The sequence below is a fragment of the Struthio camelus genome, chromosome 3 (assembly GCF_040807025.1).
Source record: "Struthio camelus isolate bStrCam1 chromosome 3, bStrCam1.hap1, whole genome shotgun sequence".
Classification (NCBI taxonomy): domain Eukaryota; kingdom Metazoa; phylum Chordata; class Aves; order Struthioniformes; family Struthionidae; genus Struthio; species Struthio camelus.
In genome coordinates this window covers 99388086-99410227 of record NC_090944.1, presented here as the reverse complement: position 1 = coordinate 99410227, position 22142 = coordinate 99388086, and the positions used below count along the sequence as shown (strand labels likewise).

At 41.0% G+C, this 22142-nt stretch overlaps 1 protein-coding gene across 2 annotated transcripts in view; it reads right to left on the bottom strand.

The window, feature by feature from the left end:
• Positions 1-22142, bottom strand: part of KIF26B (kinesin family member 26B) — a 316787-nt gene that overhangs the window by 208840 nt on the left and 85805 nt on the right. For both annotated transcript variants that reach the window (XM_068939319.1, XM_068939320.1), the window contains one exon: positions 10203-10736. In XM_068939319.1, coding sequence (XP_068795420.1) covers positions 10203-10736 — 534 coding nt within the window. The remainder of the gene's footprint in view (positions 1-10202; positions 10737-22142) is intronic.

The window sequence follows — 22142 nt, the reverse complement described above, 5'->3', positions numbered from 1 at the left end:
GTTCTGTTAAGTCAGCTGAATAGTAGCTGGTTGTATTTTTTGCTGAACAGGACAAATGATGATAGGTTTGGTTTACGTTACTTCAAAACAAAAAAAAAACAAAAACCCTCACAAACCTTGCAAATTCGGCCCCAATTCAACTTGCATAACATTGCAAGGGTCTTCATAGTGGCTTTCATGGAAGCTGGGCTAAAAACGTAGACACAGCTTTACAAGCACATTTGCCTTCTGAGTCCTGCAATCACTGCCATGATATACCTGTATGGTACAATTGAGGATTACATCACATTCATCTTTCACTTCTTGCACATTGGCAATCAAATTCTCACAAAGTCTTCAGCTATCAGAGAAATTGATCACTTAAGAACCGATGATATCTCACTATTACACATTTTCTTCTGATGTGTTCTGTATTATTTCTTTTCATAATGCTTGAGTTAATTTCCATCTTCTATGCTGCACTGCAGCAATCAACAAAATACACAGGCATAAAACACACAGGGCTGTTTGAGCTCATGGTTTGTGCTTACATTCTGAAATACTACCTAGCTTTAGAGGCCTAAGACATGTTAGGAGGAAAGAAAAGCAATACGATAAAATAAACTTGAAATTTTCCTTCTCAGTGCTGATTGTATCTTGGGATTACTACAAAGATGGAGAAGTTGCCTATTTCCCTCTGCAAAAGGCACAGTAGCCAACAGTCCTTCCCTGTACTCTTAGTGGCATCATACTGCCCTCTGACACAAGGAAACATCTTTGCTAGCGCTCCTCCAAACGATTTGTCCTGCCACCCACAACTGTGCATGCTGATCTGACCAAAAGTATCCGAGTGAGGTCAGAACGGAAAGCAGGATAGGAAGACATCAACAGTGATTCTTTTATTAAAATGGAGGACTTACTAGGAACCTTTCTTTTCTCTAATTCTTGAGGAAATACATTAGGATAAAAAGAAAATGAGTCTCAGATTGGCCTATATTTATCTATACAGCTATTGGCTAAATTCCTCTCTCTTGTGGAGAGGACAGTATCACTCCACATGCTTTAAAACAGAGATCTCTTTTGCAAAATTTGGCCCAGATCAGCTTTTCTTAATAGCTTTGACCTTCTCAAGAACTGATAGTGCAGCCAAAGGCGTAAAGGAATTGCAGAATTCACATCACAGTAGTATAATTATCCAATGAGGAACCAAACTGCACTCAATTTAGCCACAAGGTAGTCACAGGAGCAGAAGTGATTTCATCAAGTATTCTAAACTCTAATTCTTTTTCTGTTTTTCCTGTTAGTGAAAAGCCTGTGCCTATATTTAGCCAGATACTTAATAAACACATGAATATGCCATTCACAAATTCAAAAAGAATCAAACAGTTTGAAGTAAAGCACACCTACAACAGACAAATGTATTTGATTCAAAGATCTGTCACAATAAAAACTCTTCACTTGCAATCCTACCTGCACAACTGACACCCTGCACTGGTTGCAGCTCAGGCACTGGATATTCACATCTACCAGTCAGACATGAGATTTTTTTGGCCTGCAAAACCAAGGTCCTCAGATACCATCAGAATGAGTGATGGTGACGGGTGTGCTCCCTTACAAGACAGTTATATAAAATTTCAGGAGGAACCTCTATCGACATTAAGCCCAAAAGAGCACAGACCAACCCTTTAGAAGAGGAGAGCTCATTCCTCTCCAATCCCCTTGAACAGCAGTTCTGATTTCAGCTACAGAGGTTAGGTGGGTCTGAAAGGTGATGTATAGTCTCATTCCTCCTCAGAGCAAACTGAATTTTAAGAAATGGTTTTGTTAACTGGGATTGGCTTTCTCTCACCTCTAGACATGTGCAACCCTTCCTTCATTTCCTACCCAAGCTCAAAAACTGCTAGACGATCAGCCTTCTGCTTTCATTTGTCAAGAGATGCAACCCCAACAGACTCTTCAGTTATGGGCGTGTGGAAGAAGCCAGCCTCCCTCTCTACCAGCCCAAAGGAAAGTTGATCCCCTCGAGCGCAACACACCAGATTCGTTCCCACCACCACAGCTGTTCTCACACTCCAGTTGATCAGGTATTACAGGGTTGACCTTCATCTCATTTTTATTTGTTTTACACTGTTCTAACCATGCCAACTGCAAGGCAATTACTCTGGTGTGAAAGAGAAGAACGTCTGGCCCTGAACAAAGCTTATCTGACAACATCCATCTCTCAAGTGGAACATGAGGAAACAACCAACCACTTTACCTTAAATCCATTGAATTAAGAGAGCTGTCCCAAAAGATAATTTGATACCCTATTTCTGAAGCTGTTTTATAGAAAAGAAAATAATGGTTTTACATTATAGCTCTACAGAACCATATTTCAAAGTTACATCAGCCTCTAGCTATTTATTCCTTACTTCCCAAAAGCATAGCATACCATCCATGAAAAAGGCTTTGTCAGGTTTTTTTTTTTTTTTTTTTGCATGGCAATGTTATTCTTCATATTTTAAAGCCTAGCTCTTCTTTTAAGCAAAATCACAGGTTAGAATAGGATTTCACTAAAAGAAAGCAATATATATATAACGATCTTCCTAAATCTAATTTTAATCCCAAGACTCATTTATGTAAAGCAACGTGAAAAACCAAAACATCACAGTCAACGAGAGAATACATTGATTTGTGGCTTCTTTGAGTGGTACTCTTTGGAAATCTGAGGCAAAAATCCTAAAAGTCTGCTCTCTCATTTTTTCCCCATCCCTCCTCCCTTCCACACCTCAGTTAGAAGGAGTTACCTTTGATTTTGCACAAACACATCTATTTTCTCTCTTCTTGTGACAGATGTGACCAACAGCAAGATGCAGGAGGAATATCAGCCACAGGACTGAATCTTTATGAAGCTTTAAAGATGAACATGTTGCTCTAATGGATGATACAACCCAAGAAAGTTTTTGCAGGCCATGGTTCTTCACATACTTGAGTAAGAAATCGAAAAAAAAATCTGAAATATACAATAGTTAACGCTGAGCTCTGGCAATGTTGTTGAAACCCAGTTGAAAAAGCGCTCTGCACTAATCTGTTTATTACAGGCCTCCATCCAAAACACAGCACTAGTCATCTGGTATCATCTGGTGTTTATCCTTCACCAGGTTCAAACGTTAATCTAGGCTCTCTCTCCAGCTACCACTCCAGGGCCACTTTCAGAACAAAGGACAAAGAATCTAAGAGCTGATGAAGTACATCAGTCCCCTTCTCCCAGTCAGCCCAGGCACACCTGTACTGGAACGCTTCAGTGGCAGTTTCAGGAACTCTAGTCCTTACCTATATATTGGATTATTAAAGGCTTCTCCGTAGGATAACAGTTACCAGTTGCCTTATGCCATGTGTGAATTTATCCCTTCTTTTATTCTACCTAATATCAGAAAGAGGGTTTCTTATTGCCCATAATAAACACCTAATCCTTTTATGAATTTTTCTAAGCTCTTGGCCTCAATACCATTTCCATGGTAATGAGTTCTACAGAACTGTACACTGCATGAAAAGTATATTCCCTCTTCTCACTTTCAAATTGGCTGTCTTAACTTTTGAATTCCTATGTTCTTGAATTATGAAATAAAGTGCAAGTAGAAGCTGATTTGTTTTCTCACGGACTTTCTGCCACCTTATTTACAACGCGGAAAACAAAGGGACAATTTCCTGTTGATGCATCAGTTTGTCCTCTCCCCTCTCTCCATCCCATCTCTGTATAGTTTTTCCCACTGTTAAAAGCCGTATCTCCTCTCAGTTTATACTTTTATTCAATGATGCAAGCATTCAGCATAGCTATTATTTCAGAGAAGAAATTAGTCTCACACCTGGACAAAATCCTTAAGCTACAGAGGGAAGGAAATCAAGACTCCAAATCCTCACTAATTGTGATCTTTTAGCTTTTGCTAATTTGCAGGATTAACTCACTCCACTAATAGTCCACAGATTTCTTCTTCACATCACAGCTGAGTCATGAGGTTTTCATACTCATAGGATAAGCCTACTTAGCTCTTTTCAATCTTTTCAATCCATGGGATACCCTTTACCTCTTACTTCCCTTGGTCACCCCGGTACCATGAAGGGGAAAAGTAATGATTATTAATTAAGCCATGCATAAAAATGTCAGAAGAGATCAAATCACACCAGAATAATGCAATCCTCCTCCCTCAAAAAACATTATAAAATCCTCTCCTGCAGTTAGCAAGAACTTCCATTTCCCTCTTGATGATATCAGAGAATCAGTAGATAACTCTGCTGCTACTTGAGCGGGTGTAGGGAAGAATGAAATACAAACAGCCAGCTCCTATAATACATGAACTGAATGATCGAATGATCAACACAAAATGTCAGCTGATGACATACAGTGACTTTAGTAGCGTCATATCTATTTATTAGAGATGTGGTTTAGAAAGGCTTTTGGTCAGAGGAAAGCTATTTCAGAGATAACAAACGCATGAGGAATGAGGGCAGGAGAGATAATTAGTCAGGGATATTAATCTCAGTACCAATGAGTTTGTTTGACAAACTGTTTCTTGGTCCGGTCAGACAAAGTTAGGAAATAAAATTCCTGCACTTTCAGTCTATGTTCTCAATTCAGAGTTACTTTATTGTTAAAATCAGAATGAAGAAACAATCAGTGCAGGAATTTTCATGCACTTGTTCAGCATCATCATTTGTGAACTGGCAGTAATAGGGACCGATAAAGTTTTCTACTTTGCTCAGGGACCCACCACACTCCAGTTTAGATGTCAGCTGGTCAGAGATTGCACTGCTCTTAAAATATGAGCCACACAAAAAATTCTGGACCAAAACCTAACAGCATACGGGTACTCTGCTTGCATTAGGTATCTTATATTGACTCCTGTGTGGTCACATAAGAACATGGTACTAGAAGAGACAGTATGCAAATCTCTTTTTCCTTTGTTGCTAAGGAGCTTTGGCAAAATAGGTCTGGCTCTAGGAAGCATGCAATATTTATAGAAGACACCTGTTAGTTTGCAGATGGAGCAAGTAACATGACTTCTGTACCTTGCATTATAGGCTTTAGAAGCTACTTAAATTACCCTGGCACTGTTGTAGCAATCATTAACATTTTAGCTTTACCCTCCTGAACACTATAAGAAGCAACAGCAGCAGCAGCAAATGGAATGGAAATAAATTAGACAGCAGAGACTTGGAAAAAAATTTGGAATCAGAATTCTGGATGTGAATGCCCTACACATAGGCTTTGGCTCTGCATCTGAACTCTGCACCTTGTGCCCAACTTAATCGTTACCCGTTTCTTTTGAAAAGGCTACGCATGAAAGAACCGATGTGTTACGAGACAGCCGTGACCTACGTAAACTCCAAACAAACCATTCATCACTGCAAAGCTCCAGAACAAGCTGGTGCTTTCTGAGGGAACAGTGTTCTTCTAAACACACATTATACATAAAGAGGAAACAGAAAGTACATAGTGTAGGCTTTCATCAATTGTATACAAACAAAGCCTTTGATAACTCTCTGAATAAGCTTGAGATTGTTATGCCTGGGGCCAAGGGGCTCTCAATAGTTTAAGATCTCATTTTCCAAACTTTTGGTCAGAGCGATCTTTTCAAGCACCACGGAGAAAGGAATACTTTTTCCCTGACCAGCATTATGATCACAATACCCTTACTCAAATCCTTACATGCACTGTCTTTTCCCACACCAAATTCAAACTTCACAGCCCCAGGGCACATGAGGGTAGTGCTCACCCTGCCCACCTCTACAGCCACGTTTGCTGTTACTCAAACTTTCCTTTCATGGCCCGTCTTGTGCCTGGAACAGCTGGCCTTCTCCCTTTCTCTCATCTTCCTGTAACTCAGATCTACCAAGCTGAACTAACATGCTGTGCTGATTTCTTTTTCTTAAATAATCTACTTAAAATATAGAGATATGGCAAGATTCTTCTGCAAAACCAGGAAGGCAACTAGAGGTGGGTCCATGGACCAAGAAAGTGCCCTCCATTTTATGTTCTGCAGTTCATACCACAATGCAGTTAGTGATATGCTCTTCCTTTACAGGCATATCAACATGGGAGAACTATTCACAGTTAATTTAGATTAAAGAGGCTGTTAATTCTAAGGAGGAACAACTACACCTAAATAATGGAATGCTCTTATTCCAGAGTAAGTGTTTTAGTGCAACCAGCTTAATCCAGTCACTTATTTTCAACTTATTTTCTCTTTGAAAGTAGACCCTAAATCAGTCTGACCTAATAACTCAAATCTATCTCATTCTTTACTGTGGTGGTTTTGTTTCAACTACGTTAGTAGCTTTGGATAATAAAGTAAGGAAAATTTTATGCACTCAATTTAGTATCACATTCTTTATAAAAATGGGGAAGAGCAATTACTTTATCAAGATATTTGGACTTTGTAGTCCAAACAAACTACGTTAGTATCCCAGGTCTAAAGATTTCTTGTTCTTTAAAAGTATCATGTGACAACTGGTAAGCAACAGAAATGTACTTAACACTGTGGTATGCTGTAAGGCATATTAGCAGCTGTACAAATAATTAGAGCCCTTCTCAGATAAAACTTCACCAATTTCACTCAGTTTTCTCCTGAGTAGCGAAGGAGTGAAATCCCTCTGAGTGGACAATAGATCAGTGAAAGCCTTTACAAATGTTAAAAAGTTATGCTCCCAGGGTATAAAAACGCTACCTGCTGGTGACTGAAAGAGCATGATTTTCAGACTTGCATCAAATTCCGCTGGATTTCAGCTGGTATTTTCCTACATGCATTCAACAGAAACATGTCACTTTTCCCCCAACCAAGTAACTATTGCAGCACTTGAATGGTGATAGGAGGGTTTTAGCAGGGCATGCTTTTTTTTCCTTCTCAAAAAAAAAAAAAAACCCACACATGCACAACTTAATCAATCCGATTCCCCTTGCGTGCCTCTGATTCCCGATTCTGCAAGAGAATCATTTACCAGAAAACTTACATTATTAACATCCAATCAGGACTTTTGATTCAGCCCCTTACAGAAAACAAGGTCTGCTGTTCATTTGTGAACCAGACCGGGGGGGGGGGGGGGGGGGGGGAATATCACAGGTTTTTGGATCCAGATCTTTGCTTCTCTCTACTCAATGGAGACCAATCAGGGAATCACAGAAAACAGGGCTGGGTAGGGACTGATGGGGTCATCTAATCCATTTCCTCACCTCCAGGCAAGACCATTTGTGTCTAAACAATTCTTAGCAGTTATTTCCCTGCTTTATTCATAGGAGACTTCAATGATGGGTTCCCGTAACATCTCTAGGTAGTTTACGTCAATGTTGACTGTACACATCAATAGAAAGGTTCTTTTATGTCTGACATACACCTCCAGTTAAAGACATGATTACTTTTTCTGACTTTTAGGCTGTAAATATACACTAAACTACTAAGTCTGGTAGCATATACATTTATAGTCGTTTTAGTTACTCCTGGTAGCAATTACTTACTCTTTCTGCAAAAATTACTGCACTAATGCGATCTCATTTTAGACTCACCCTACACCACTGCAGCAGCTCAGCTCTAGGACATCACAATAGTCATTTTGTATCTATTTATTTTCATCAGAACTGGAATACAAGCAGCAATTAATTCCCCATAACAAGGCTCTGGATTTAGGCAGTCTGGAGGGGAAGATTCTGAGAAGGGAGCAACATCCTAGAAACGAAGGCTATTTCGTGGTGCCTAAAATTGCTGTGAGTCAATTCTGAGCCACGGAATGGCGCTTCCAAACTAGACTAGTGTTTTCTCTTTTTGGTTGTATTTCAGGAAGAAAATAAGGTCACTTTTCAACCATTTCTGTCAAGTTACCTAGACTGTCTAACAAAAGTTAATTTACAATGAGAGGGGTCTACAACAGGCGCCATTAAGTCTAGAGCCATGAGACTGACTTCTCCCTGGACATCAGCTTGAAAAATTATGATGTAGAAGGGCACTGTACCTCTGTGTGAAATGTAATGCTTTTTATTCCAAGAAATTCTTTTCTGTTCCAGTCAGCTAATGTATAGTGAGGCTTTTCTAATCACTGTTCTTAAGAGAAAGCAAAAAAATGTAATTCATATGCAGACATTCTCAAGCCAATAGTCAGTACCTTTTTTTGTTTTTTTAATTTACCGTCAAGTCAAGAAAAACAAGGTTCCAATTAAGCCAGGATAACCGATATATCTTCCTAGTGCTCTTCCCCAGTAGGGTTTTGTAACTATAAGTGCATAATGAAAAATATATTTATATGGGAGAGAGAGGGAGAGAGAGATCCGAAATGTTCTGAAAATATGTAGCGAATAAGATCTGTTTTCTGCACACAAAAGCAGAAAAAGGAACGCTTGCATTTCCCTACTATTACAAAAAAATAAAGAAATGACTTTTCAAAGTTATTCTTACCTGATTAACTCTCAGTCTGATATAGGTACTGTATAACCAAATGCTAAAATCCTTTCAAAATGTCAAAAGACAAAGGCTACTATTACTATTCCCTGACTGGATGATTAAACACGACCTTTGATTAAAGTGAGAATTTTAACATTTGAAGGTTAATCTTAAAGCAAATATAAAACTTGCTGTCAACAAACAGTCCACCACAGACCAGGGTTCTTTTTAATTTTGGCGGGAGGGGGAGAATATTTTGTTTTGACTCTGTTAGCAGACTCCAGCTACCATTTTTTCTATTTCAAGGTTATCGGAAGGGGAGGAAAAGGGTAGGTAACAGTCCTTAAGCTAACTGGAGCCAAACTACAGGATCAGACTAGAAGGTTTTGAATATTATATTTTTCTCAGTGAATATTTTTAAGCTTAAGTGAACTCTCCAGGAACAGTGAACATTATTAAAAAGGAAACTAAACACATTTTCATAGAAGATGAGCCCGAAGGATTGTGAATGCAATAAAAGTGAAGTCATTTTCCTAACACAAATACAAATTACTCATTTTTTTTAACGTGCATTCTTTGTTCAGGTTTTTTCTTAGATAAAACTTAGATCAGATGGGTTTTTTTTCTTACATCAAACTAAGATCACATACTAACCTGCCCAAATGGGATTCAGGTTCACTAGAGCATAGATCCCACAAAACTATAAAGTCACATATTTTCCAGGTAAAATAACTATACTTCACTTTTTATTTTACCCAGTCTTCTTTGGTGCATGACAATATCTTAATGCTTATGAATAACCTTGCTTTTTTCTGGCTGTAAGTTTAGTTGCTGTCATACCAATAAATGTTAAATATTAATTTAGGACCTATCTTGCAAATCATTCGTAACTTGGCAGAAAGACTGACTTCCAAATGTATTTATGTGCCTAAGGAAGCCAACACGGATGCTAAGAGAACTTGAAAAGATTAGACTTGTTTTTCAATCTTTGTGTGCTTGGACATTCTGAAAATGCCACCATTTGCAAGTAAGCCCCTTCGAAAGCCTACCTCCTGTCATAAAGGCCCCTTCTCTGTGAGTTGGTGTGAATCGATTCTGTTAGGGGTGTCGATGCCAAAAGAGTTACCAGAAAACAGCAGGGAAAAGACTAGGAAAAGCTGTATATGAAAGTCTCTCAAAAACCAGTGAGCTCTGGAGGCTAATGGTCTGGTTGAACCCATAAAATTGGCAGAAGGCCACCAGCACAAACTAGCATCAATGAGAGGGTACATAACTTGGACCACATCCAAGAAGGTGGTAGCTGCTATAAGTAGACCAAGACTGTACGATTACGTATGTACTCGATGAAACAAAGGACCATCCAGGTACTTCCTGAATATCTACCTAGAAGGCACTAGTGCGCCAGTAGGACCTTCCACTTTGGAATAAAAGCTGCAGTTGGCCTCCCAGCTGTTGCTCCAATCACACATTGGGAGCGAGAGCGTGTGTGTGAGTGATGTATGCATGCACATGAACTACATCAGGGAGTAATTGAACGCACTGTGTGACTAGTTATCTGCTTTTAATAACAACAGCTCAGTTCCATGATCAGTAACAGGTGAATTAATAAAAGGTGTTCTAACAAATATTGGTTGCGATCTGTTTCTCCCCCAGCTCATTTCCCAATTGGGGAAAAGGGAATTTACAGCAGCCCTAGTCCTGCTGCTCACTACGTGAATGGCTCTATTTCTTGCCAACAGTAGCAAGTAGCATTAGCTTGCCCTTCAAGCTTCCAAGGGAATAAGGAGCAGTATGACTTTTTTATCTTAAATTACTTACTTGGTAGGGATACAGAGTGACGCCATTTGTTCTTGACAATGACCAGGTGCCGTCAAGGTACTGATGAGCCTGGATAGCCACAGAGTTGAGAACATTACCATTGCTGGGGCTGGTGGCCACTTGAAAGCTGACCTTGGCTTGGTGTCCAGGAGAGCCATTTTTCTTCTCCACCCCATTGACAATTCCTAGACTGTTGGGTTTCCCACTGTGCTTGTTGGCCACAAAGCCTGTATAATTAGATGTAGCATAAGGAGCAGGCACGTATGCCCAGTCCCTGGGCTGCAGGCTGCCCATGTGCCGGGAGCCCACTAAAGTGGGGATGTTGGAGAGGGGTGGCGGGGAGCCTGGCGAGGCATCGTAATGTTCAGAGTTGGCAGCGTGCTCTAATGTCAGCACCATCTGAATGGCCTCTTGCTTCAGCTGGTTCAGGTGGGTAGCACAAACGTCACATCTGTTGTCCTTCTCATTCCACGCCTTCCGAATGGTATTGGGAACTTGGAGTTTGTCGTGAATCACTGAAGAGAAGCCTGGGTCCTAAAAATCAAATAGAGAAGGGAGGGGGACAGGAGAGAAATATTTAACCATGGTCACTGCAGTGAAACGTAACTACTGCTGATTGTGCATTTCAAAAGCAAAGTTATGAGATAAGCTTATAAAGCAAACAAAGGCCATAAGATACAGTCAGTATATGCCAGCCACAGAGTTAAATGACAATGAGAAACCAGATTGTGTTGGGAAGAAAAACTTCCTTTTACTTTTACTGATAAATGGCAAATATTATAATTCCACTGCAAGCTTCAATGCATGGCAGAGAGAATGAATTAACCTGCTTCACCCCAGTGCACCTAATTTCTGGCTTGAATGAAACCTACTCTTAGTTACACAGTGAGATCAAGAGCAACTCCGCTAAAATCAGTGCACTCCTAGCAAGGTCCACAATCTATCTACTCATCAGTATCAGCCTTTGGTACCAGAAAACCCAGAATATACTCTGCAACAAAAATGCAAAATTTCAAAGCATGCGCATGAAGAAAAAATGAAAAACAACAAGAATATCATCACCCTCCCAAAATCCTTTTCAGATTCAAAACAGGTGGATATTTGATAACATTTTCAAAAGTTTTCCAGCATTTCATTTACCAATGCTTTTCAGCCAGAAAATAAACACTCCTGTTAATAGAATATTTTACCTCTGTTGGGTATTTACTAACAGTGTAAAATAAAAGTATAATTTTATTTAGAAAATAAAACCTGTATAGGACCAGCAATTTGTAATGAACAATTTTGTTCTTGAAAAGTGTCTTGACCACATGATCAGATTTAAAACTTCCTGTCTCATGTAGAATTCGCCTACTATATCCTACCTTATCTCACGGGCAGATGTCACTGGTGCTCTACACAGAGAGAGGTACCACCCAATGTGACTACAGCCACTGAATGCAGGCCCTAATTGCACAGCGCCTCAGGAAGCTGTGAAGTCTAACAGCAGCCTTAGAAGGGGCTTATCACCAAACTTGCCCAGTTCTTACAGTATCAGGCAGTTTTACAAATGCACAGCAATAATATCCATGTGTCTCACACGGCAAACCATTACAGCTACGTAATGGAAACTAACGCTTCTTATATAGTAGTCTGGGCTTCTCTCTTTCTATGCAACACCAGCAGAGTTTTAGACCTGCAGTGCTAGCAAGTGGTGTGTATGTGTGTTTGTGGGGAGGAGGAATACAGATATATAGATAGATAGATAGATATGGGCGTGTGTGTGTGTGTGTGTGTGTGTGTGTGTATATATATATATATACACACAAACACATGCATGTTTGCTTGATAATGTAGGTAAGCATGCGTGAGGAAATAAAGCTTCACACACAATTCTCCGGTAATGGAAATTTCAAAGAGACAGACCAGGGTTTTATGCTTTTACAGGCCTGTCTGGGCAGGCTTCACCTTCCTCTCCTTAAGTTTTGGATACTTACTGGTGTCTTTTATGTTAGGACTACTCAAACATGATCTACGCTCAGTAGTACCAACTGAGCCTTTTTTATTATTATTTATTTTTTTCTTCTCAGAGGCTTTACCAGTTTCAGATTCAAAGTGAAATCACATTGGAAGAGTGGAAAAAAATAAAAAGAAAAAAGAAAATCACACAAATGAAGACTATCTTTATCAAGTAATTTGATGAACCCCATGCCATCCAAGACAGACAAATGCCATGTCTTGATAGTATGACTGTGCTAGGAAAGAACGGGTAGTGAGTATAATATAAGGAGGGAGAGAATTCATTGGTAGAGGGTCACATTCATTATGATCCGTCTTTATTATATACTCAAGCATTTTATTTTCACTGTTTAACTACCGTGAACAGCTCCTCAGCATGCAGTGATTAATTGATTCATAAATCATAGTGCCTCTTTATGCACAGCAGCAAAAGAGCAGTTCTAGCCCCAGAAGCCCAGGAGAGTCGTATAAGCTGATGGGAAACAACAGGAGGCTGAGATCTGATCAAGCCTCAAGCTGGTCATTCCTATTGCAGGCACCAAGGGGCTCAGAGCAGCAAAGTGTGTCAGGAAGGCAGGAACTGGATTCTGCATCAACCTTCCCTCCGTAACCTTGGGGAAAGGGACAGGTGGAAATCAGGGGGGAATTAACAAGAAGCGAAGATGTCATATCTTATTTGCCATCCTAGACCATAACTAGGTCAACAGATCACGTCAGATACAGGCACCCCATCCATGACGCCAGGTATGCAGGGAGAGGACTCTCTACCTTTCCCATAATGCACTAGACAAAAGCTATCTATACAGCTGAAGTGAGGTGCAACTCTTATTTCCAAGCTGCTCCACGTCAGTCCAGGAAAAATCCTTGCCAGCTCTTCCTCCAGCTAGCTAATGCCACAGAGGTGGCTGTTGTTCTTCGACAGCTAGCTTCCCTTAGGCAGTTGGGCTGGAACCCAGGTAATTATATACAACGTTTAGATTCAGCAGCAATTCAAGATGGAAATTCTTGGATACTATGATAAATATTCCAAGGAAATAAAGCCTTTCCTAAAGTAAGCAAATGTCAGCATGATATAAATATTCAAGTAGCACACTAGCTTTAAGGAGTGCTGGACAGCAGTGAATTCAGCTTCATCTCAATGTTAAAACAAACATCAGATCATTCTCTGATACAACAATAAACACAAGGAGAGAGGAAGGAAGACTGTTCCTCCTCAGGGATAAGAAAGAAGAAAACAGACACAACCTGAATTGATTACTCCTACAAACGGCCCTACTAATCTATCAGACTCCACTAGATGGAGAGTTCACCATTGGATCCCAGACTGGAATATGAAACAGAAAAGCCTACAGGACAGCAAATAAATTAGATGAAACCCCAGGCACCAGAAACGTATTAGTCATATTTTTGTTCTTACAGTAAATCTGTCTTTAAACTGATAGAGCCCAAAAGAGAATTTACTTTGTTATTTTGCACTGGGCAGCTCCACTGAGACTTCATGGAAGAACTGGCGGACAGACTTTCAACACATCCTAATGGAAAGGAGGCCAAAGCTGGACAGGCGCAACACCCTTGTCTGAATAGCAGGGAAATGCAGCCACATGACAATTTAAGTTTCAGTATTTCACCTGCAAGCAATCATCTGCATACATTCCCCTAGGAATGCTTATTAGTTCAATAAACAGTACCTTGTCCCATAGGTCTAAAAGAAATAGTGATGGGCAAACCTCAACAGACAAGCAGTTTGTGCTAGCGCACAAAGTAGCAGGAGTTGGAAAGGTTATACTCACTACTGAAACTTGTGAGGTCTAAGAAACCCCACATTAAATCTCATGAGATTAGATTTGCTTGTGAAATCTGAGGTTGACACTGGAAATACCCTTTATATTTTGGCACTCATTTCCAGGCCTGACAGAACAAAGTACAGTGACACTGAAAACTGAAACAGAACTTTGAAAATCACAGAAGAGTTTGGTTTGAGTTCAGGGCAAAGGTTCACGATGGCTTCTCTTGTTGCTGTAATGCTTCACCCATCTTTAGTATAAACAGCATTACTATAAACTCCTATTCCTAAAATAAACAAGTGAAGGCACGTGAGAGGTCTGAAAGCTTCAGGAGATCACTCACAACAAAGACTGTAGCATAAATGAACAAGGCAGGCAGTGAACTAAACTGAGTGCCCACTGAGCTTAACTGTAAGGAGCATTTTCACATTACCTTTGAGTTTTCAAGCTCAAGTAAATACTAATTCCAGCTATGTTTGTGTGTTCATCTTAGGCACTGTGATCAGCTATTAATTATTCAGGTCTTTGGACCTGAACTAAAAACTCACAAGAGAAGAGGGAAGGGAGCTTTGCTTTTTAGCAGACCCATAATAGACAGAGAGCTATCAGGGACACTGAGAAATTCTTACTTTACGCAGCAAGAACACACCCAGCGAACAGGCACTGATTAAGAACCCCTGCAGTTCACAGCCTGTACGAGGGTAAATGCAGTTCTGACCTCTGAACTCCATGAACCTCCGGAGTTGTGGAGGGCCCCGCAACTGTGTGATCACCTAAAATAAGGTCAAAGCATCCTCCTCTATTTCACTTGCACATCTGCACCTTGCTGTACAGTTCTGGTGATGCTTAATTCCATCATCAAGAAAGCAGCCCACAAGCAGAACAATCCTTTCCTTCCTGCTACCCAGCTTGGTGCCCATCTCCCTCAAAAGAGAAAGCAAAGAGCAGCTTTCAACATGAAGCACACTCTGTTGCCCTCGTGCATTTGCACAAAGCTCACAAGGAGACATGATGCAAGCAGATAGAGCTCCACGGGTAGAGAGAGGGACGGACAGAAAACAGGATGAGCTACTTGCACTTCAGTCATGTGGAACCTAGCTGATCACAGGCGAGGTATACAAATACCTCACGCGCATCCTACCTTTGTGCATACATATAGCAGGCAGACACTAATATAGGACAGGCAGTCGTGCACAAAATCTTTAGAAGTATTTGATTCAATTAACTATAGTCTACAAGTTAGACACTGTAATCTTACGTCATTACGCTACTTCATAGAAAACTCAACTTTACAATGAATCTAAAGACCTTCCATCAACTTGCATTCATCGTTGCTGCTCTTCAGGGAAAAATGAAGCAGTCAACGCTTATTAGATTACAGAGGTCAGCTTCTGCCTGGAGATGCTCACAGAAGCCTCATGGATTTCTTTTGTTTCTGAAAGGGTTCAGGCAGCAATGACTGCTAGTATGTAATCCGTCACACAAGGTGATGGGAGAAGGAAAGGAAAGCAATGATCAAAGTTCTGCCCTGGAAGAAGTGTGTTTTCCAGACTCTCACTCTCCACAGGCAGGGAGTAAAAGAACTGATTAAGAAATATTAGTGGGAGAGAAGCCTTAACCCTGATAAAAAAGCACATGTTTTTCATGACTCTGCAAACATCTCTCTCTGCTCTAAATATGATCCTGCCAGTCCATGATTGGTCTCTGTTCAAAAAAAGTCATCTCCTCTGTTCACTTTTCTCTCTCGAGGATGTACTTTCTAGTGTAATAAAAAGGTTATACTTGTAAATTTACTTTCCAGAGGCATCTGAGCTACTTTCTAAATGACTCTGCACCCTAACTTAAACATATTGCATCTTCTAAGGCTACGTTTCAGAGATTTGCTGTTTTTAGCATTCCAACAGTTGAAAAACTCCAGCCCCGAAAACAGCCCCAGCTGCTGAAAAACAGTTCCTCATTGTTACAATGGCACCACTTCTGTTAAAGCCAAAGAGTGTTCAAATAAACTGAAGTCAATGGGAGTTTTTCCTCAGATAAGCATGACAGGATTTAGACACCATGACCATAAGTTAGTGGCACTGTACCATCAAACTGATCAGGAGGCCTTTGGATAAAAAATCAGTTGCTTTTGCTAAGCAAAAGACTGAATCAGCTGAATACTCTCAGGTGGCAGGTTCTCCAATAGCACAAGCTTTGTGTTGGTAAGTAAAAAGCAGAAGCTGCACATGAGCGGGACTAACAGGACAGTGAGATGGACCTCCATTTTTCTATTGCTCCATACACAGCAACTGACACCTTATCTGTGCAAGACTACACTGCCTTACCCTCTCTGTCACAGCAGATTTCACAGAATCACAGAATGGCCAAGGTTGGAAGGGACCTCTGGAGATCATCTAGTCCAACCGCCCTGCTCAAGCAGGGTCCTCTAGAGCTTATTTCCCAGGATCACGTCCAGGCGGGTTTTGAATATCTCCAGGGAAGGAGACTCCACCACCTCTCTGGGCAACCTGTGCCAGGGCTCTGTCACCCTCACAGGAAAGAAGTTTTTCCTCAGGCTCAGACGGAACTTCCTGTGCTTCAGTTTCTGCCCGTTGCCTCTTGTCCTGTCACTGGGCACCCCGGAGAAGAGTCTGGCCCCATCCTCTCAACACCCTCCCTTCAGATTCTTGTACACATTGATCAGGTCCCCTCTCAGTCTTCTCTTCTCCAGGCTACACAGGCCCAGCTCTCTCCGCCTTTCTTCAGAGGAGACATGCTCCAGTCCTCTAATCATCTTTGTAGCCCTCCGTTGGACTCTCTCCAGTAGTGCCATGTCTCTCCTGTACTGGGGAGCCCAGAACTGGACACAGTACTCCAGATGCAGCCTGCCCAGGGCTGAGGAGAGGGGGAGGGTCAGCTCTCTCGACCTGCTGGCCACACTCTGCCTCATGCAGCCCAGCATACCATTGGCCTTCTTGGCCACAAGGCCACATTGCTGGCTCATGCTTAACTTGGTGTCCACCAGGACTCCCAGGTCCTTCTCTGCAGAGCTGCTTTCCAGCAGGTCAACCCCCAGCCTGTACTGGTGCCTGGGGTTATTCCTGCCTAGGGGCAGGACCTTGCACTTGCCTTTGTTGAACTTCAGGAGGTTCCACTCTGCCCAACTCTCCAGCCTCTCCAGGTCCCTCTGAAGGGCAGCACAGCCTGTCAGCCACTCCCAGTTTAGTATCATCAGCAAACTTCCCTAACACCCAACGCATCATCTTCACATAAGTCACCTTTTACCACCCCCAGCTGAGCAAATGAAACCAACTCAACTCCTTTGCTAGAAAGGTCTGTCCCTCTTTTCCTTCTGAAACTCTCTCCTTTCCCCAGCAGGAATGCCCCTCCATAAGCACCATTACTGCACGTTCGGGTAAGAATAGACAGAGACAGACAGAGAGAGAGAATCGTGAACTGGAGAGCTGTAGCAGGGAACTTGGGTAAAAGGAGAGACGAAGGTCATAAGAAAAGCACAAGGGAACGAGAAAAGAGTCTTTTTACATTAGCTTGCTTTCAGTGAGCCCTTGCAAAGGGACTGTCTCACCAACTGCATTAAAAACCTCTGCAACGCTATCATATCCCACCTCTTTAGCACTTTCCATTTTTTGTCCCTCACGTTTGAAGAACTGCTTTCTGCTGCTGACTTGAACCTTCACTTTCACAAAGCCATGAGAGTGGGCCCCTGCCCACAATCAATACAGTATGTCTAGAACAAATATGTGGGCCCTAGGAACAATTCTTTATTTAGAGAGAGAGAGGAAAGAAGAAAATTCAGATCCTAACCCTTTCTGGGGCAACCTTCACAACATTACTAGTTTTCAAGCTATATTTCTTGAGCTGGCACATATTACTGACATTTAGACTTTTATCATTTAACATTTGTGAGTATAAACCAGCCGCTCTGCAGCCAGAAAAACACGCTCCTTTGGCTGAGACTGTTTTCTTATCTGAAAGAGACAGATAAAGTCTTAGCAAGGCTCACCTCACAAACTTGCAGCAGTAGGAAGAAGGAAAGAGAAAAACATGGAAAAATAGGAGGACTGAAATAAAAGGGGGAGGGGTGGAAAAGGGACAGAAGAAAGAACAAAACAAAAACTGTTTTCTAATTGCCCCATGGATTGGCTTAGGACTCTGAAGATGGACCAGCACTGACAGACTTGCAGCTGTACGCATCTGGCACACAGGTGTTTGCATTAGTATTTGATAGCCAGACAGCAGCCAAATTTTTAATTGGGTTCTGAAGAGGACATGGAATAGCAGCAGGAAAATCTAAATATACATTCAATGGTGCCAATCCTAGCCTTGCCCAACGAGCTCTGCTACGCAGTTGTCTAGAGCTCTGCAGCCCAGGCTAAATCTGTGGCCATAGCATGCATAGGGTATCCTGGAGGGAAGCTTCTTTTACAGCTACGTGGTAGGCAAACTTAGGTCTTGCCAAAGGGGCAGAATTTGTCAGCCCCCTTTTTATAGCACAAAGAATAGAAACAAACATAAACTCGCAGAAGCAGCCTCATTTGTGCCGGAAAAGTAATAGCTCCATTCTCTCCTTGCTTGGTGTTTTCCTGCCTGCGTGTCAAAGGACTGCATTTGCTGTCTTAGCCACCAGAGCACACTATGAGCTTGTGTTCAATTGATTATCCACCTTGACCTCTCAGTACTTTTCTGTATCACTGCTATAAGCAGTCCTGTGTCACACACGAAACCTAGACGTATCGCAGGCGCATATGGCTCAAGTTTCCAGCCACTCCACAAAGCTCACCTGGTATTGCAGCCTCTTCACTAGACTAGAGTTCAGTTACAAATTTACCTAACGATTGTTAGAATGAGGCGCTTTCAAGAGCTTCTGAACCGTTAGTTTTATCAATCAAATATTCAATCTCATTCTTCACCACAGTGGCAAATGTGATGACACCTATTTGTCATAAAGTCTTCCTGAATGCCATTCATAAAGCCACTGCTCTTCACTCTCAGTATCTTGTACCTGCCTCTTCAAACCCATCTGGGAGAAGCAGGAAGCATAACTGACCTATAATTGGTCAACAATGGAACAACATTAGTTTTTCTTTGATCTTTTCAAACTTCCCCATTATTCCAAGCTTTGATAAGCATCAAATCAACAGATCATTTGAACCTCTTTGAGTAACCAGGGTACAGTCATAATTATTCTTATGACACATCTCCACATTTTCAAAGTTTAGCCTGCTTTTCCTGTGAGAAGAGCACTATGGTTCTTTGACGAATGCCGGCGATGAGCTACTACTGACATTGTAACCGGTGATTTCTCAAATAGCTGTCATACCTGAAGAATGGTAACTAAGCGTCATGAGCGTGAAGGTAGGGACAGTATTTGTGACACATATATACTTACTGTTCTCCTGATTTATAAAGGGATTTGTAGCAAGTTGAAACCTCTTGTAATTGTTGTTCAAACACCAGAATCATATCCCTTTTATTTTTACCAAACAAACATTAGGAAAATTATTGTTGTTCTTATTTCACAACTTTCTCATTCTCAAGAGAACTACTTAGTAGGTGACTTTTTTTAATCAAATCTGTTCTGTTTCAGCACATCTACAATTGACATGCATCCAAGAATCCAAAACGCTCTGTCCTATTCAGCTTAATTTTGTATTTTTGTTAAGATATTCTCACATGTTCAGTTTATGCTTTTCTCTCTACACTGAGAAACATCAGCATCCTTAAGGTGCCTGTGAATTAGTGGCTAGATTACTGTTTTGGGAAAAAAATTATCAATAAATTGATATTGATGTTATTGGTGGCTTTTACAACGGGTAAAGAGTTTGGCCTGCATGTTTGACCTTCTTTCCTCGACTTGGTTTTCTTTTTATTCACTCAGCTTTTGGGAACAATTTTACCAATTTCCCTGCTTCACACAGAGGTTTCAAGGTGATTTTATTCACATTCGTTCATTTTGGATATGCTCTCCTTTAGCAACTCTCTGGTCAAGGTCTCTTCTTTAGTTTCTTTTCTGCCACTTTCAGATTTCTACCCTTCTTCCCAACTTGACTGGTGAGGAGCTGGGAAAGTCAAGGATATGGACTGACTAGAATCAGTGCATTACAAACCTTTATACAGCACTAATTAAGATCAATTAAATTCTGAAGAGTCCATCTATGCAGAGTTTTACTGCAGTTTAACAAAGCCATCTGAAATTCACACATTAATTTAAATTGACTTTCTTTCATGTCCTTGAATACAAAAACCTCTAGACAACTCAAATAATCTTAATCGTAGTGAAACTGCAACTATAAGTAAAATCTTGCCTACTTTATTCAATCCAATGGAGTTTATCATCATGCCATCTACAGAAACGGAGAATGAATTTTGTTTCTAACCATCGGAAAGTGTATCAAATACAACAGTCACTTCACAGAAGTAATGAAGTCTCTCTCATGCACATTCACCATCGGATGCACACAAAAAATTGAAATGTATCTGTCTCTTCTCTGTGTTTCCATTTTGCACTAGACAGATAACATTGTTAAAAACATGTAATTTGGAAATAGGAGCGAGTCTCTCCTTTGCACTGATTCTCAAATCTTTGTATATGTGGAGCATTCCAAGCTGCATACAGACTTGCTCTTATCAGTCAGCAGCACTCATATCTCACACCAGTACTGACTGGGCATTTCCACCAGCTTTTTAACCCAATCGAACAAAAAAATTTGCAACTCGGCATCTGCAGAGCTGTTACATGCTTTCTTCAGGAGGCATTTCCTTGATGTGAATGCACCCAGAATCAATCAGGCAACGTGAAAGCTGGAGGTTAGCTAAGATCACAGAGAACAAATGCAGATCACCATCCAACCCTCGAGGTTATAGAGGGAGAAGATGGTATCAACCTACTTTCTACATGTGAAGGATAGAACAATCCAACTGAACACAGACCAAGCAGCAGTACTACTCCTCTGTAATCAAACATACAAATAACCTCACATGGGATCGAGGTGATGGGCTGACACCTTGTTCCCCGTCTCTCAGAAATAACTACTTATTGTTGAAGGCAAGAAATAGGGTGGAAACGTGAATACTTGATCTGTGAAAGAATTTTTTTTCCAACCTATTTCTGCTACAAATAATTTGAAGATTCAAAGTCTTACCTAGCCTATGGGGTCAGCAAAAATTTAGAACTGCTGACCTAGAAGGAGGAACACATCATCTCTGTTATTATGTTGTACTGCACCTTGCTTTCCTAAAAGGCTTTACACTGCATTTCAAGTGAACAAAATTTGCATAAATTTGTGGTCAGTTTTGAGGTTTAATAGCATCTATCTGAAACATCCTCCTCGACATGCACCAGGCTTGGAGTGGGCTACTGCTATAAATAGCAGCCACATACCAGGTGATGACAGACACTTGCTCCACAGGCAGCTCATGTCCCCTGCTGCCTAGCCACCCAAGCTCTCACAGTCTTGCTTCAATCTGCTTTTGCCCCTCAGTAACATTTGGCCTTTTATCATTTACCCCCTCGTTTTCACCCCAAGCCATTCACGCATAAACAGGCTGCCCTGCTCAGTCCTGCCTCAGGATTCTTCACTAACTCCTATCGTATCCAAGACCAAACTACATATCAGTGACTTTGTCCCCTTTTTTAGAGAGGGAAAACACCACTATCCTGCTTCTTTCCTCGCAGCAGCACAATATCCACACTGCCTCCCCTAGTTTGCATTGCCTTTTACAGTGCTGCCTCAGGCTACCTAAGCCTATCAGGTGCACAGATCCCAAACCAGCAAGATACCCTTTGACCCTGCTTTTGCCCCTCAGCCATGAGGCATCTGCTTTGCTCTCTGCACTAATCCCAGGTTCAGGTTAATTGATATCATACTTATCACTTTGGATGTGCATGCCATTATTCGCTATTGCTAATAGCGCTGGTATTGTTTTTACAAACAATGTGAACTGAGCAAGAAAAAATCCCAGTGCGACATGCTGAAAATTTATTCCAACACTTTAAATTATCTCAAGATGGGTTACACTTGCATGTGAAAGCTTCGCATCTTTGATGTTAAACCAGGCAGTAACCAGATATAGTTTGTATCTGGTTCTATTAACACAATTATATTAAGAGCTTGTTAATGATCCAATTATCAAATTGTCTAATTACATTTTCGCTTGA